Here is an 18,914-nt window from a genome sequence, read left to right on the forward strand (position 1 = left end):
AAAAGAGTTTTAATCTTAAATAAAAAATAGTTGAATTAAAAAAAGACAGATTTTAAACCAGATTTGTATTTGACACTAAGAAAAAATTTTCAGTCAAGCAAGAAAAAAAGTTTTAATCAAACTATTGAATTTTCAAGAAAAAAAATTGAATTTTCTAACCAAGAAGATTTTCACTCAAAAAGGGATGAATTTTTGGCAAAATAACACAATTTTCAATGCATGATAAAATGAAAAAAAAATCATTTCTCAACCAGTAATGAATAATAGTTGAATTTTCAACCAGAGAGATGAATTTACAACTAAAATGAAAAATCTCCAACTATAAGTTAGATTTTCAGTTCGAAAATTAATTTTCAAGTAAATAAATGAATATTTAAAATTATATTTTTTTTTCTTTCTAAAAGTATTTCTTATATTGGACTCTATGGCTCTTGACATTAATTTTTTTCTTTCGAAAACTGCTTTCTTTATATTTGATAAATCTATATTCGAAAGTCACTAAAAAAGTAACGAGTTTTTAAGTTAATTTTACTGAAAAAATGTAACTAGTTAAAAGAAACTTGTTATTTCCCATCACTGATTTTTTACATTGTTATATCAAAAACACTTAAGTAATTTTTTAACAACCTTGATTTTTTTATCGCTGCGCCTCCTCAACTTTATCGACTTTTTGAAAAACCTTCTTACAAAATAATTACAAAACCATTCTGACTTTTCTATTCATATTTCAGAAAGTGTTTTTTTCCCCCAGCGAGTTTAGGAACTGAAATTATTGATAGCAATTTGTTTAATCAGCGCGAGAGAAAAATTAATAGAAAATTAAGTCTGGATTGCAATTTCAGATTAAAGATTTCGAAAATTTTAATACTAGTCAAATGTATTTTAAATTTTTGAGGTAGTCAGTAGTTTTGTGCACCAATATAGTGAGTACGTGCAGATTTTTGAAAGCGATTTTCGATTTTATTACTTGATCTTGATTTTGTGCAATTTTAACTTAAATCCTAAAAGCTCGGAGAGGACTCCAGATAAAGCTGAGAGTAAAACAACTTTGGTGATTGTGTAGAGATAGGGATTTGTAGAGAGTCCTGAGATTTTGAAGGGACTTTCCAATTCCTGAAAATATAATAATTACGCTTGAATTTTTACTAATTATTTGCAGTCCTTTTAACACAAAATTAAATTTCGAATAACTTTTTATGTGTTACAAGCTTTTGAACTGATAAATTCGAGCTCAAATTAGATTCTCAGATGTGAGAACAAGAAAATAAGTATAATCAGTTTATTTTTCAAGATATATAAATATCATTTTCCGACGATTCTTGACAAAATTCAAAAAAATTATTAAAGATTTCAGATGTGTAGCAAAAGAATCTAGAAAATTTTACAGAACATCTTTTTATTTTATAGGATTTTGCAAAATATTCGGGAAAATTCTTCTCGGTTTAAAATATATTTAGGATTTTTAAAAGCTTGGAAGAAATTAAAAAATATTTTGAAAATTTTCTGACGTCTTTTCAAGTTTTAAAATATTTTTAATCAGTTCCAATCCTCTTAGATTCCTAAATATCTTTTAGTGGACTCAGTGCCTTAAAACTTAATTTTTCAAAAAATAAAATAAATATATTAAATTTTCCCAGGAATTTTACGAAAATTTGTTTATTCTCTTGAAGCCTCACTAAATTTTAAAAAATCTTTTCAAGTTTAAAATTATTTAAAAATTTTTTTATTTTTCCAAATACCTTTTTGATTTACTCGATTTTTTTAAAAATTTCTTATCATACCAAATTGAAACATTTTGCTTTTCGAAAATTTTTGAAATTATCTGAAACGTTTTAAAATCTGTTTCAATTTTCTCTTACAATTCACATTTTTAAATGAAAAAATAATATTTTGGAAATCTTTTGGAAAGTTTTTAAATGCTTTTAAAGTTTCTTTAAAACTTAATTTTTCAAAACACAAAATTATTTCAAGTTTTGGCAGGAATTTTAAAAAGATTTGTTTATTCTCTTTCTGAAATTTTAGGAAATTATTTGAAATTGTTTAAAATCTTTTTTAACTTTCTCTTACAATTCATGTTTCAAGACAAAAAATTCTTAATTATCTTCCCATTAATCCTGAGAATTTCTAAACCATCCAAATATGTTTTAAAATTAATCGAATTTTTCCTTAAACTTTAAAAAATTCTGCAAAATTCAAAAAATAGTCTCCAAATCTTTCAGATTCTTTCTGGACAACTTTGGAAATATTTTGAAATGTTTTAAAATCTTTTGAAGTATATTTTTTTATACTAAAAAATCATTTTAAATTATCTTAGAAATACAAAGAAAATTTTGTCATTCTTTTGAAACCATTCAAAATTCTTAAAAGGCTTATTTCTTCGAAATCTACCATTTTTTGGTTCATTTCCAAAAATCTTTACAAGAATTCTCTTGAATTTTTTTAAATTCCTCTAAAATTCTCTAATTTTTCTCTAATTTTCAATAATTTAAGACCTTAAAGACTCAAAGTTTCGAAATTCACAAGTGTTAAATATCTTTTAAAAATTTTAAGAAAAATAAATTATCTATTAAAATTAAATTATACCTTTATTAAATCAGCCGCCAATTTTAAAACACTATTTGCTACCATTAGCTCATCCTTCTTATGTGGTTTCTGCTCTATTTGCAAATAGAGATTGATCTGAAAATTAAGTGAAAAACAAGAATATAAAAAGATTGATCAAACAAAGGAAACGACTCAAAAATCATGAAAAATATAATCTATTAATAATAAAATTCCTGATCTTGTAAAATTATTTGTTTCAAAGAATCTAAAATTATTCCTTAAATTTAAAATAACAATGATTTAAAGAAAAATTAACCCAAAAATATATTTTCTTTCAATTATTGTACCTATTTTAAACAATCAACAAATATTTGTAAACCAAATTTTAATTGCTTAAAATCAGGAATTTTCTATCCAAAACAAAATATTTTATTTATTCTCGAACTAATAAAAATATAAAGATAATACCTGTTCTGTAATAAGTACCGAAAGATTTCTGTACTTTTTGTTAATTTTTGTTCCCAAAGTCATAAAGCGGAGAACAAACATTCCGAGTGCGAAACTCCAGAACAAAGCCTCGACATTATATCGCGAGTGTAAACTTTCCAGGTCCTAAAATTGAATTAAAAATAAATAATTCTCTTACAAAAAATTGGTAAAAAAAATAAAATTAATTCTCACTTTGATGAGTTCCAAGCTAATAAATGAGAGTAAAAGCAGAGTAATAATGAATACTGAAGAGACGATAACGTCCACCGAACGTTGAGGTCCCCTTCTCTGCAATTTGAAAAAAAAGGATAAAAAATGTACTCATTAATTTTTTCAAATATTTATTTAAAATGTATGCATTTAACTCTATTTATTTCGCAAAAGTTTATTTCCAAAGTTCCTCGATTTTTCCCTGATTTTCCCTTCACTAACATTTTTATTTTCCCTGACCAATAATATTTGGAGATCAATAATTTAATTTTGTAAAATTTTTAATATAAAATATTTTATAAATGAAATAAAAAAATTTTAAATTTAAAAGTTTTTAAATTATTATTTAGAAAGTTTTAATAAGCCTTCAAAACTATTCAAGTTAAATTCAAAAGAACTCGAATTAGAAAATATTTTCAAAATCCCAAAAATGCCATTAATTTCATTAAAATTGGAGTGATGGATGGCGAATTACAATTTTTGTTTAATTCGTTGACTTCAGCAAGTTTGAAATGAGATTCGAAATTTCAGAAATTTTAGATAACAGGGTAAATAAAGAGATTTTTCAGAAAAATAAAGAAAATAAATTCTTTTAAATGAAAGGAGTGCAAATAGTATAATAAATTCGTTTTTAAAAGCTTTAAATTCATGAAATTTCCCATAGAAATATTAATTTTCAACTAAATACATACATTATTGTCTGAAAACTCAATAAATTTTCAACCAAAAATGAAATAGTTAAATTTTCAGAGAAAAAATTTAATTTACAACCACAAAAAAAGAAACTAATTTTCAACTAAAACGATGAATTCTCGACCAAAAAAATTGAGTATTAACAAAAAAATATTGCATTTTTAATTTTTTATAAATTTCAACTGAAAATGATTATTTTTCAGCCGAAAATGAAATAGTTAAATTTTAAATTACAAAATGAATGTAAAAAAATTCTCCGAAATCTTATAAAACTCATTAGAATCTTAAATACGCTAAAATATATCAAATTCTTTGAAACCCCTTAAAATCATTTGAATAAATTTAAAATCCTTTGGAATCTTTTCAAAGTACTCGAAATTTGTTTGAAATCCCTAAATATGATTGAAATCTATATAAATTCCTTCGAATTTTCTTTTGTATCAATTAAAATATTTCAAATCCTTTGAAATCTCTTTACATTACTGAAATAAATTAAAAATCCGTCAGAATATTTTCAAAATATTGCAAATCCTTTGAAATCACTTCAATTTATTAAAATTTATTAGAAATTCCTTGAAATCTTTCAAAATTATTTCAAATATTTCATGTTTAAAATCTGTTGAGATTTCCTTCGACCTATTTTAAAGCTGTTGAAAATTCCATGGAATTTTTAAAAATACCCTAAAATATTTTAAATCCTTTGAAATGCCACTAAAGTACTGAAATCAATAAAAAAAACTTTTTTTAATCTTTTAAAATGCCCAACAATATTTTTTATTCTCTTGAAAATTTTGAAATCTCTTGATGTTTTTTAGAGAAATTGAAAATTAAATTTCAACCAATCTTTTAGAATAACCTGAAATGTTTCAAATTATTGAAATCAATTAAAAATTCCTTTGGAATCTTTAAACCTAAACTAAAACATCGAAAATTCTTTTAAATCTTTTCTAAGCCGTGGAAATTTTTTAAGATCCTGAAAATTCATTGGAATTTTTTTAAATATCCTAAGAAATTTCGAATTCTTTGATATCTAAAAATTATTAAAATCTATTATAAATTCCTTAAAATCTCTTAAATTTTCCTCCAATATTTCGTGTCGTTTAAAATCTGTTGAAATTTCCTTCGACATTTTGTGAAGCTTTCGAAAATTACATGGAATTTTTAAAAATACCCTAAAATATTTTAAATCCTTTGAAGTACCATTAAAGTACTGAAATCAATTAAAAAAGGTTTTGTAACTTTTAAAATTCCCAACAATATTTTAAATTGTTTAAAAAAATTTGAAATCCTTTTTTGAATTTTTTAAACCTCTTGAAAATACATTGGCATTCTTTTTAATATCCTTAAATATTGTAAATCCTTTGACACTTTTAAAGGTTTTTGAAAATTTCTTGTGATTTCAAAAATGCTATAACACCCTTAAAATTTTTTGAAATCATCTCAAATTAATAAAACTATAAAAAAATTCTTGGAATTTCTAAAAATACCCTAAAATCTTTTAAATCTTTCAAAATCCCTTAAAATTTTTTGAAGCTCTTCAAAATTCCTTGGAATTTTAAAAAATGCCCTAGAATATTAAAAATATTTTGAAATCCCTTGAAATTTTTTTAAGCTCTTGAAAATTCTATGAAATTTTTTTAAATACCCTATAATCTTCAACATCTTTTAAAAACCCTTAAAATTTTGTTAAACCCTTGGAAATTGCTCGGAATTTTGTTAAAAACCCTAAAATATTATAAATCTATTGAAATATTTTAAAATCCTTAAAAACTTTTCAAAGCTTTTGAAAATTTCTCGGGATTTAAAAATGCCGTGATATCGTTAAAATCTTTTGAAATCCCTTCAAATGAATGAAACTGGAAAACAAATTTTTGTAATATTTTAAAATACCCTAAAATATTTAAAATTTTTGAAAATCTCTTGACATTTTGTGAAGCTCTTGAAAATTCTTTGGAATTTTTAAAAATCCCCTAAATTATTTTAAATCTTTGGAAATCCCTTGAAATTTTTTTAAGCTCTTGAAAATTCCTTGGAATTTAAAAAAATAGCCTAGAATCTTTAAAATCTGTTGAAAGCCCCTGAAATTTTTTAAGACTTGAAAATTACTTGGAATTTTGGTAAAAACCTTTAAATATTGTAAATCCTTTGAAACTTGTTAAAGTTTTTGAAAATTCCCCGAGATTTAAAAATGCCCTAATATCGTTAAAATATTTTGAAATCCCTTTATATTAATGTAACATTAAAAATAAATATTGGAAGATTTTAAAATACCCTAAAATCATAAAAATCTTTTGAAATCCGTTGAAAATTTTTAAAGCATTTAAAAAATGCCATAATATCGCTACGATCTTTTGAAATCCCTTCAAATTAATAAAACCTTTTAAAAAAATGGAATTTTTAAATTTATCGTAAAATCTTTTGAATCTTTCGAAAACCCTTGAAATTTTTGAACCCTTGAAAATTTCTTGAATTTTTGTTAAAACCCTTAAATATTGTAAATCTTTTAAAACTTTTAAAAGCTTTTGACAATTCCTTGGGATTTAAAAAATGCATTTATATCGCTGAGATCTTTTGCAATCCCTTCAAATTAATAACACCTTAAAAAAATAAAATTTTTTAAATTACCCTAAAATCTTTTATATCTTTCGAAATCCCTTGAAATTTTTTTGAAGCTTTAGAAAATTCTTCGGAACTTTTTTAAATGTCCAAAAATCTTTAAAATTTTTCGAAATCCCTAAAAATTTTTTAAGCTCTTGAAAATTTATTGGAATTTTTAAAAATACTCTAAAATCTTTAAGATCGTTTGAAATCCGTCTACATTTTTTAAAGCTCTTGAATATACTTGGCATTCTTTTTAATGCCCTTAAATATTGTAAATCCTTTGAAATATTTTGAAATCCTTTTAAACTTTTAAAAGTTTTTGAAAATTCCTTGGGATTTAAAAAATGCTATAATATCGCTAAGATCTTTTGAAATCCCTTCAAATCAATAAAACTATTTAAAAAATTGCAATTTTTAAAAATACCCTGAAATCTTTTAAATCTTTCGAAATCCCTCGAAATTTGTTGCAACTCTTTAAAATTCCTTGGAATTTTTAATAATACCTTAAATCTTTAAAATCTTTTTAAAATCTACTGAACAAAGTACAAGGATGACCTTGCATTAAAAATATTAACTATGGTGATTTAATATTTTTTTTAAATGACTAAAAAAGAATTTGAGGGAAAAGTATCTAAAAGTGACTTTGTGGAAATCCTGATTATTGTTAAGAGTAGCCTTTTGCCATTTTTTCAAAATAAATAAATATTTTAATAAAATATTTAATATTTAAAAAAATATATGTTTACCTTCAAGTATGAGCGGATGCTGAGCCACGTTTTTATATTGCGAACTTTATTCAATCTGAAATGGGGAAGATCTGATTTTCTTGCACGCCTAGATGAAGTAAGATGTGAAAATAATTTCGCGTAAAGCAAACGCTGTTTGTAAGTTCTTTCAGCGACTACAAGCAAGAAAAAAAGAAGGGAGGAAAGAACAAGTCTTTCAAATCCTGATATCAAAATCACTGTTCGCTCCCTGCAATTAAATTGTTAATTAAAATTACAGTTTCAATTTCAAATTATTTTAGGGACCATTTAAAAATTATGTCACATTTTCCAATGTTGAATTTTGGAAAAAAGAATAATGTCCCTCTTTTCCCATTTTTTAAAGAATTCCTCGTTTTTTCACTGTTTTCAAGAAACTCTCCCCTTTTTCGTTTTTTTTCGACCAAAAAAGAGCTGAATTAATAGAATCCAATTAAAAAAATCATCTAGATTTCGTTAGAAATTAATTCTTTTTAATTGAAAAGTCTACTATTATGTTTTAAGTTCACAAATTAATCTATTTTGGTTGAAAATTCTATTTTTCTTTTGTGGAAAATAAAATTTTTTAATTAAAAATTGATCTATTTTATTTTTGGTTGAAAATTAATCGTTTGTAGTTAAAAGTTGGATTATACAATTTTAAATTGAGAATTCATTTTTTTTGTTTTTTGAAAATTCAACTCATTGGTTTAAGTTCAAGCAGTTTGTTAAAAAATAATTTAAATAATTAAGATCCATCTCGTTGGTGGAAAATTGAACTACTTTGTTACATCTTTTTTTGGTTGAATTCAACTGTCTTTTTTATTTTGAATTACAATCTTTTTTTGGTGGAAATATAAAATATGATATTTTTCTTTGAGAATTTATTTTCTTTCCTAATTGCGAATATTTTTTATTTTAAATTAAAATCTTTTCTTGTTTGAAATATTAACTATTATATTTTTCATTCAGAATTAATCTTTTTTAATTGAAAATTCGTCTACTTGATTGAAAATTGAACTTCTGTGATAAAAATTAATTTTGTTGTTGTTGAAGTCATCATTTTAGTTAAAATACAGCTATTTTGTTAAAAATGTGATCATTTTTTTTAAATTGACTTTTTTGTTTAAAATTCAACTCTTTTGTAGAAAATGTCTTTTGTCGGCTTGAAAATTAAACTGTTTTTTTTTTTTCAAAATTCATCTTTTTGGGTATAAAATTCAACTATTACGATTGAAATTCATATTTCTTGGTTGAAAATTGAAACGTTTTTTTAGAATTCATCTTTTTAATTAGAAAATTCAAAAATTAGTTTAAATTTTGTACTCTCTTAAATAAAAAAGCTTCCCTAGTTGAAACTTCAACTCTCTTGTTGAAAATTTGCCTTTCTGGTTTGAAATTTTAATATTTTCTTAAACATTTGTCTTCTTGGATAGAAAATTCTTCCTTTTAGATTCAAAATTCAAGTCTTCTAAAAAAATCAACTTTAAGCTTTACATTTCATCTTTGTAGGTTGAATATTTAACATTTTGTTGAAAACTTAACTATTATGTACAAACTTAACAACTTTATTGAAAATTTAATTATTTTGTTTAAAAATTAACTGTTTTATTAAACATTGCTCTTGTTGGAAGGAAAATTAGTCCTTTCGGATTGAAAATTGAACTAAATTTTAAAAAATATGTCTTTTTGGCTTAGAAATTAATCTTCGTATGTTAATAAATCAACGATTTTTTTGAAAGTTCAACTATTTCTTGGTAGAGAAATTTTATGCTTGAAAGATCAAGAATTCATTGAGAATTCACCTATTTTGTTATGGAAAATTCAATTACTTGGTTAAAAGTTCAACTTCTTGTTGAAAATTAAGTTATTTTGTTAAATATTGAATTATTGTGTTTCAAATTTATTTGTTTTATTAAAAATTAGTCTTGCTGAATATCAGATTCGTCATTTCAGATTGAAAATTCAACTATCTTCAATAAAATTCGTCTTTTTGGTTGAAAAATTTATCTTTGTAGGTTGAAAATTTGAATTAAAATTCAATTTTTTGTTAAAACTTTAAATATTTTGTTAAAAATTAATATATTTGGTTAAAAATTCAACTATGTTGTTAAAAAGCCGTCTTTTTTAGTAGAAAATTTAACTGCTTTGCTGAACATTCCTCTATTTGGATAGAAAATTCTGTTTTGTTATAGAATTAACCTTTTTAGGTTGAAAATTTAACTATTTTGTTTAAAATTAAATTATATTGCACAAAATTAAATTATTTTGTTAGAAATTTAATTATTGTGTTGAAAATTTAACTTTTTTTATTAAAAATTGGTCTTGTTAAAAAGAAAATTTGTCCATTTAGATTGAAAATTCAACTGTCTTCTATAAAATTCGTTTTTTTGGATACAAAATAAATCTTCGTATGTTGAAAATTTGGATAACAATTCAATTCTTTTGTTAAAAATTTATTTATTTTATTGAAAATTTAATTATTAAAAAAAAATCAACTGTTTTGTCAAAAAATATTCTTCTTGGACAGAAAATTCATCCTTTTATATTGAAAACCGAATAGCCTTCTAAAAAATTCGATTTTTTGAAAATTCATCTGTGTAGGTCGAAAACTCAATTGTTTATTTAGAAATTAAACTATTTTGTTGAAAATTTAATTATTTTGTTACAAAAAATTGACTAATTTGTTATAAAGTCATCTCTTTTGTTCGAAAAATCCAATGCTTCGTTGAAAATATTTCTTTTTGCTAGAAAATTCGTCTTTCTTAGGAGAAATGTTAGCTATGAAATTTTTTGTTAAGAATTCATATTTTTTATGGATAATCTATTATTTGGTTCAAAGATGAACTTTTTGTTAAAAACTATTTTTTTTTGGTTGACGATTCATCATTTTAGTTCAATATTGAACTATTTGGTCAAAAATTAAATTATTTTGTTGAAAATTAAATTATTTAATTAAAAAGCCCTTTTTTGGACGAAAATTTATCTGTTTTGCTGAAAACTCCTTTTCTTTATGGATAGAAAATTCTATTTTGTTGTAAAATTAAACTTTTTAGGTTGAAAATTCGACTATTTTGTTGAAAATTAAATTATTTTGCAGAAAATTACATTATTTTATTCAAAATGTAATTATTGTGTTGAAAATTTACCTGTTTTATTAAAAAATGGTCTTGTTAAATAATATCGTTATCCTTTTAGAATGAAAATTCAACTATCTTCTATAAAAATCGTATTTTTGGTTGAAAAATTACTTTGTAGGTTGAAAATTTGAATATTTGGTTCAAAATTCAAATTTTTTGATAAAAAGTCGAGTCTTTTATTACAAATTTAATTATTTTGTTAAAAATTCAACTATTTCGTTTAAAATTCGACTATTTTGTTAAAAAACCATCTTTTTCGCTCAAAAATTTAACTGATTTGCTAAATAATTCCTCTTTCTGGATAAAAAGATCTCATTTGATAGAAAATTGACCATTTTTGGTTAATGATTAAATTATTTGTTTTGATAATTTAACTATTTTATTAAACATTGTTTTTGTTAGACAGAAAATTTGTCCTTTTATATTGAAAACCGTATAGTCTTCTGAAAAATTCGACTTCTTGGCTTGAAAATTCATCTTTGAAGGTTTGGTTAAAAATTTAATTATTTTGATTCAAATTAAATTATTTTGTTGGAAATTGAACTGTGTTACAAATTTATCTGTTTTATGAAAAATTGGTCTTGTTGAATAGAAAATTTAATTGACTTCTATAAAATCCGTCTTTTTAGTTCAAAAATTAATCTTTTTAGCTTTAAAATATGGATAAAACTCAACTCTTTTGTTAAACACTTAATTATTTTGTTAAAAATGTAACTCCTTGGTTAAAAATTTAACTATTTTGTTAAAAAGCCATTTTTTTGTCGAAAATTTAAATGTTTTACTGAACATTCCTCTTTTTGGGTAGCAAATTATCTCTTGGTAGAAAACTGACCTTTTTTCGTTAAAAATTGAACTGTTTGCTTAAAAATCGAACAATTCTGTTGAAAATTGCATTATTTTCTTGAAAAATTAACTAACTTATTCAAAATCCATCTTTCTTTGTTTGCAAAATCAAATGATTCGATTGTTTGATTAAAAATGAATTCTTTTTTATTTAAAAATTCCACAAGTGATTTAAAAATTCGGCTTTGCCGATCGAAAATCCAACTATTTGGTAAACATTCATCGCTTTTAGTAGAAAATTAATTTTTTTTCCATTAAAAATTCAACCATTTGGTTGAATATGCATCACATATCAACTTGAAAGCTTACGATTTTTATATATTGAATTTAATACATTAAATTATACATTAATTTTATTTTAAGAAATGTATTCCCCTATTTTGGTGAAAAATCGCAATATTTCCCCTGTTTTAAGAGTATTCTTGGCTCTTAAGTCTGTTAAAATATTATGTTTAGACAAATTTTCAAAATAGCGTGATATAGTTTTTGAACGGCCCCTTATTATATAAAAATGTTTAATACTATATTTTGAAATTTAAATATCATTGTTATTTAAAATTCAGTGAATTTCAATTTAAAAAAAATTTAATACGTACCAAAAATTAGACCCAAATGCCAGATCGATCATTTTGCAGAGAATATCTGTGTAAATTCCCACGTTGACAAAACTTAAATCGTAGGTCAATTCAGCACTTGAAGAATTATTAAAAGCTTCCGGACTAACTCGATCAGTCAATCTTCTAATAGAAGGCATCAGAGAAAGCATCACAGCAAGCACCAGGCCTCCGTAAAAATAATCCATACTCTCTGGCATCGATTCTACTCTTTCTATAATTGCAGAACTTATGTCGAGGACCGAAAGCTCTGCTTTTTTAATATCACGACGAGTCCAAATCGTGCATGAAACTAGAGAAATTTAAAAAAATTAATTTTTTTATCAACAATAGATCCGCTTAAATGAAAATCGCTTCTGAATTAATGTTTATAAATTGTGTAAAATTGTGTTGAGGGCAAATTCTTCTTCACACCTTTTCATATATTTTCTATTAAATATCATCAAATGTTAGTTCTAGTGGCTGTTTTAGGTTTAATTATTTATTTAAAAAAGATTACGAATTTTATGCACCATCAATTTTGTAAATATTAATTTTTTTAAACCCTTGATATGTCAATATTGTAATTCAAGATTGCTATAGAAATTTTGGGAAATTACGAAAAGTCATTAGAAACTTTGAAATTCTAGACACTTTGCTTCATCATTTTTTTTGTACGAAAAGTAAGAAAGTTCGAATTTAAAAGCAATCGAAATTAAAGGTCTGATATTTGCATTTTCAAAATTAAAAACTACGAAGCCCATTTGAAAAATTCTCAAAATTTATAATCATTCAGAGTGCTGAAAAAAAATTGTAAGATTGTAAGGTAATTTTTTCAATTTTAAAAGATTTTTCAAAAAGTTTAGACCAGATTCGAATCATTTTGAAGATAATTAAAAATTTGGCAAAACATTCAAAAAAAGTTAAGAATTGAGAAGATTTCAAAAAATTAAAAAATCAATCTAAAGTTGTGATAATTAAAATCTTCCAGATATTTTTTTTACATTTCTAGAAATTATTTGGAAGGTAATTTTTCAAAATAAAGAATGATTTGAAATTTTTTCTAGGAATATAAAAAATTATTATCTTGAAACCTTTCAAAATTCTTCAAACGCTTCATTTCTTTCGAAATCTGAAAAAACCTAAATATGTCACAAAATCGTTGAAATCTTTTTAAATTTTATTTTACATTAAAATGTTACAAAACTTATACACATATTTTCAAATGATTCGAATTTATCTTTAAAATGTTTGAACAATTATTAAAAATTAAAAAAATTTTCCCTCAGATAATTTGGACTGTTTTTTACATTTTTAGAAATTATTTAAAATGTAATTTTTTCGTTTCAGTCATTGGAAACTTTACCAGGTATTTAAACAAATGTGTTATTCTCTTGAAACTTTTCAAAATTCTTAAAAAGATTCTTTGTTAAAAATATTCTAAAATATCCTTATTGTTTTCAATTTTTCGAAATCCTTTCAATCTTGCATTTATATTCGGAATGTTTTCAAAACTTATGAATATCTTTTAAAATAATTCCTATTTATCTTAAATTTTTTTAAATCTTTTCAAACTAAATAAATTGCCTTACAATTTTCCAATTTTTTTTTCCTTTTTAAAAGTCAAGTGAATTGTATTTTTTTAATAGAGAATCGTTTGAAATTTTCCTAGAAATTTTAAGAAAATTTTATATTGTCCTAAAACCCTTAAAAATTCTTCAAAATATTTTTTCTTAATCCTCAAAAATCTACATTTTATTGAAATCATCCAGTGCAAAAAAAAATTTTTAGAAGATTTGAAGGTAATTCTTTTAATTTTAAAAGATGTTTTAAAATGTTTAGATAGCATTAAAATCATTTTAAGATAACTAAAAGTTTTATTAAAAAAATAATAAAAATATGAAAATATTTCAAAAAATGATAAACAAAAAGTAGATTTTTTGAATGTTTCGAAAAAAGAAGCTTTTAAACCAACTTTGAAAGGTTTCAAGAAAATAATTTTTTTTTAACTCTGCGAAAATTTCAAATTATTCTTTAATTTCTTAAATTACAATTCAAATGATTTCTAAAAATGAAAAAAAAAATCTCGAAAATTTTAAGGCAATTTTTTTCTTTGAAAAGATTCTTCAAAAATTTAAAGATAAATTCGAATTATTTTAAAAGACATAAGTTTTGAAAACATTCCGAACATAAATGAAAGTTTGAAAATATTTTTAAAAAAGTAGATTTAGGAATATTTACAAGTTTCAAAACATTTTTTTAATTAATTAAAATCTGAAAAAATTTTAAAAAATCTAACACAAATTGTAGATATTTGAAAGGTTTCAAGATTATAAATTTTTTTGTTAATTTTCTGAAAAAGTTTTTAATGATTTTTTATTTTTGCAAATTACATACCAAATAGTTTCTAAAAATTTCAACAACAAAATTTGTAAGATTTTAAAGTATTTTTAAAAATTTTCAAACGAATTCAAAAAAAATTTACGATAAATTCGAATTATTTTTAAAGTAATCAAATGTTGCATATTTCCTTTTTAAAAAAGGTAATTTAAGAGAATATTTACAAACATTTTTAAGCAACTTTAAAAGATTCTTAAAATTCTCAAAAACAATTTTGAACATTTTATAACAATTTTTGAGAACATGTCAACAAATCTAAAAGAAAATGTGGATTTTTGAAGATTTCGAAAAAAATGTCGAAGCTTTTTAAGAATTTTAAAAGGTATCAAGCAAATAAAAAACTTTCAAAGATTTGTGGGAATTTAATCTTTTTTATTGAAACTGCAACTCTCCTGTAAAAAACTCGTCTTCATTTTTTGATGAATTCCACTCTTCTTTAAAAATAAAAATTGTTTTCATTAAAATATTGAAATATTAACGATTTATCATTTTAGTAAAAAATTGACCTCTTTTGTTGTAAATTTAATAATTTTGTTGGAAATTCATATATTTTTTTGAAAATTAATCTGTTTCAATTAAGGACTCAACCATTTTGTGTAAAATTGTTTGTTTTTTTTTTCTTAGAAAATTTATCTATTCCGTTAAAAATTCATATTTTCGGGTTTAAAGCTTAAACTATTTTGTAGAAAATTCGTCTCTTTTGGTAAAAAAATTAATCTTTTTTGATTGAAGATTTTACTATTTTATTGAAAAATTCCACATTCTGGATAAATTCAAATATTATTGTATTAAAAATTAAACTCTTTTTTTCTTGAAATATCATCTATCTAATAAATTTTAAATTGAAGAGAAACCTCGATCAGAAGCAGCGCAACTTGAACTCAACAAAATAGAAGGTGGAAGTTCAAATTCCCAGGAGAATGGATGTTCTACAAATTCACTGCAGTTTAAATTCGTCTCGCTGTGAAGGTCAGATTCTTCAAATTCGGAACTGAAAAAGAAAATTTATAATTATTTGTTAAGACAGGTTCATTTCGAATTTGGCGTAGGTTATTAAATTGTGATTATTGTGTTTGTGCTAGAAATTTAAAAAAAAAAATACTTCAAGATTAAAGTATTCTTCCCAAAGGCCCTGAAAGTTTAATGAGAAGGGAATTAAATCTAATAAAATTGATAGAATTAATAAATATTTCAATAATTTTAGATGAACGTTTCTCATCTTTAAACTTTCAAAATTCAATAATATAGATCCACAAATTTAAAAAATAATAATAATTAAACATTTTCTTTGTTGAAAACTATTTTCACAAAAGAGTTAATTTTCAACAAAATAGTTGAAGTTTGTATGAAATTGATGAAATTTCAAATAAAAAGATGATTTTTGAACAAAAGAATTAAATTTTCAACAAAGAAAGATTTTTCAGCCCAGAAAAAAAATAAATTCAACTAAATTGTTCAAAATCCAAGCCAAACAGTTGAATTTATTATAAAGCAGTTGAAATTTAATTTCTTTTAAGCAGAGGAGACAAAATTTTAACGAAAAAGTTCAGTCAAGGAAAAAAAAATTCAAAGAAATTGTTGAGTTTTCAATCTAAGGACACGTATTAAAAAGAAAAGTTGAATTTTCCACGAAATAATGGAAATTTTTAAGAAATTGATGAAATTTCAAACCAAACATCCAATGAAGGATTCAAGAATTTTTCTACAAGATTCGTCTTCGTTTAAAATTAATTCTTTTTGTTCCAAATTAATTGTTTTAACTAAAAAAAGGTATTTTTGGTTTGAAAATTCAATAATTAAACATTGTGCAAACTGCTCAGTATACAATTTTTTAATTTTTGAAAATTTGTCTTTTTTGGTAAAAAAAAATCTTATTCAGAGAATATTCAACTATTTGGTTAAAAATGTACTGAATTTTGTTAAGAATTCGTCTTTTTTCTGGTAGAAAATATATCTTCTTCATATTTGTTTAAAAAGGTATGTGTTTTGTTGAGAATTCATCATTTTGTTTTGAACATTTATCTTTTTTTTTGTAGAAATTTAATCTATTTTGTTGAAAATTCTTTTTTTTTAATGGCAGAAAATCAATTTTTTTATAAAAGTACAAACGTTTGATAATAAATGCATCTATTTTAGCTGAAGATTCAAGCACTTTGTTAAAAATTCGTATTGGCTGGTTAAATCCCACTCTTTTTTATTTTAATTTATAATATTTATTTTTTTAATTATCAACTACTAAATTTTTCCTCGCAAATTCATCTGCTTGGTTGAAAGTTGAAATACTTTCTTAAAATTTCATTTTTTTTCACTGAAGATTCATAATTTTGGTTCAAAGCTTTTTTTGTTCGAAACTAATGTTTGTAACTTGGCATTGGATTACTTTGTTAAAAATTCAACTGATTAGTTATATAATAACTTTTTTTGTTGATAATTCATATTCTCGAATTCAAAATTTAACAATTTATCATAAATAATAGGCTTAAAAATTAGAAGAATTTTCAATGTGAAAGTACCTTAAAATTCAAAGTTTTCCGAAATTATAAGCCTCCTCAAATTTAAAACACCCAAAACAAAATGCGAAAAGTTAATATTTTTTTTTCAAAATTAATCAAGATTAAATTTTAAATCGATTTCTGAAATTTAAAGCTCAAAAGTTCGTAAAAGTTTGTCACGGTCAATGAAATTTAAAAAAATCGAACACTAAAGCTAAAAATTTCTCTATTTTAATGAATACAAACTGAGCCACAAATAAAAATACTCAAAAAGGAACTGTTGAATATTGAACTTTTAAAAATGAAGTTTAAAAGCTTTTTTAATTCAAAATTTTTTTATTTAATTGCTTAATAAGTTACACGCATAAAATTGAAGGTACTAAAATTTTTCAACATAAAAAAATATAAATCCACGTTATCATTTTCAATGCTCTAAAATAAAAAATCGATCAATGAACTTTAAAAATGTTTAAATTATATTATTTTAAGAAATTTAAAGCTGGAAACATTAAAAATTAAAATTTTTTTAACTGAACATCCTTGAAAAGTTTCAAAAAATTATTTCAAACTCTTGATAAATCTAGAAGTTGTTTTAAATTTCTTCAAATATAAAATTCTTTTTGAACATTTTTACAACTTCTAAATACCTTTTAAAATTAATTCAATTTTTCCCACTAACAATTAAGCATTTATTATTTTTAAAAAAATTTGAGTGATTTTAAGAGATACTTAGAAGTTTTGAAAAGGTTCCAAATTAATTAAAAACTTGAAATGATAACCTAATTTTAAAAAAATATAGATTTTTGCAGATTTTAAACAAAAAACTTAGAAGCTTTTCAATAATTACTGTGAAAGGTTCAAAAGAACAAAAATATTTTCCTAAGATTCCTAGGAAAATTGAAAATATTTTTCATTTTGAAAAATTATTTTAAAAGATTTTAAAAGATTTAAAACAATTTCAAAAAAGATTCAATAATTATTCTTTTTCTTAATTCAAAATTTTCAAACGCTTTTAATTTTTAATTGTTCAGGTCTTCAAGACCGCATTTAAAAATTATTTAATTTAAAAATATAAGCCGAAAAATAAAAATCTAAAATGAAACATTTTACAAGTAAAAGATGTTTGAATTATGCATTGTAAATTGAATAATAGGATAATTAAAAAAATATAACAATTCAACTAAGCAAAAAATGTTCGAACCTGTAGCTGCATTCGTCGCTATTTGTTGTGACTCCCAACCACTCAGTAGCAGAAGTAGTCGCCTCAGTAAAATTATTCGTCACCAATTCTTCACATTCGCCTTCCTCTTCACTCTCGCATTCTTGGACAGTTTTTCTCGATCCCGCCGCAGACGGAATATCTCTTCCCTTCTGTAATAATCACCAATTCATTATTATTTTTTAATCCGCGTTCCCCACACTTCACCTTCTTTGTTTCAATTCAAATTTACCCTTTTTATCGTGGGATGCCAATAAAAATTTGTCAGCCACGACTATAGCTAATTTTCTAAAAAGAAATCGTGAGTAGGTTTACATTTTCGAAATGAAAGTAGCGGAATAAAGCAAGCGATTATGAGGTGATGAACGTACCAAACTATTGCAGTCATCTCCATCACTATCGGAATAATTTCCACACTTTTTCGAAGCATCGGGTGCTGCATGGAAAGTGGGAAACATTTTTTTTAGTTACTGTGCCACTTCACCTTTATAACAGAGATCGAATAAGCGTGATAGGGTTTCAAGCTAAAGAGGCACTCAACTAGATTTCATGATAATTATAATCTCCATCTCATCAAATTACAGGATGTCTAGCCAAATCCGGGTAAAAAATTCTCCAACAATTCTAGATTTTTTCAAGGTTTCTTACATTTTTTTAGAGATTCGCGAGTTTATTATAAATAATATTATTTTTCAGCTTCTAGGGATTAAATTAATATGTTTTATTCAGAAAGGTTTGAAAAAATATATTAGAAGATATTCTTAAATATATTTGGACTATCAAATTAATAATTAAATAATATGAAAACCATAAATAATCATTTCTTGAATTTGTTGCATTTTCAATAAGATACGAGGGTAGTTCAATAAGTCCTTAGAATGACCAACATATGGCGCGCGAATCGCTCCAAATCATCTGTTTTCAGTCAGCACCACTCCCGACTAGAT

The 18,914-nt window shown here is 23.4% G+C and overlaps 1 protein-coding gene across 1 annotated transcript in view; it reads right to left on the reverse strand.

Annotated features, from left to right (window-relative positions):
• Positions 1-431: 431 nt before the first annotated feature.
• LOC117172587 (putative homeodomain transcription factor) overlaps positions 432-18,914 on the reverse strand; it is a 39,562-nt gene continuing 21,079 nt past the window's right edge. The window contains exons 8-16 of the mRNA XM_033360668.1: positions 18,339-18,403; positions 17,950-18,119; positions 15,111-15,247; positions 11,860-12,169; positions 7,284-7,512; positions 3,226-3,321; positions 3,013-3,156; positions 2,584-2,679; positions 432-1,113 (exon numbers count right to left, since the gene is read on the reverse strand). Coding sequence (XP_033216559.1) covers positions 964-1,113; positions 2,584-2,679; positions 3,013-3,156; positions 3,226-3,321; positions 7,284-7,512; positions 11,860-12,169; positions 15,111-15,247; positions 17,950-18,119; positions 18,339-18,403 — 1,397 coding nt within the window. The 3' untranslated portion in view covers positions 432-963. The remainder of the gene's footprint in view (positions 1,114-2,583; positions 2,680-3,012; positions 3,157-3,225; positions 3,322-7,283; positions 7,513-11,859; positions 12,170-15,110; positions 15,248-17,949; positions 18,120-18,338; positions 18,404-18,914) is intronic.

The sequence above is a fragment of the Belonocnema kinseyi genome, chromosome 5 (genome assembly GCF_010883055.1).
Source record: "Belonocnema kinseyi isolate 2016_QV_RU_SX_M_011 chromosome 5, B_treatae_v1, whole genome shotgun sequence".
Lineage (NCBI taxonomy): Eukaryota > Metazoa > Arthropoda > Insecta > Hymenoptera > Cynipidae > Belonocnema > Belonocnema kinseyi.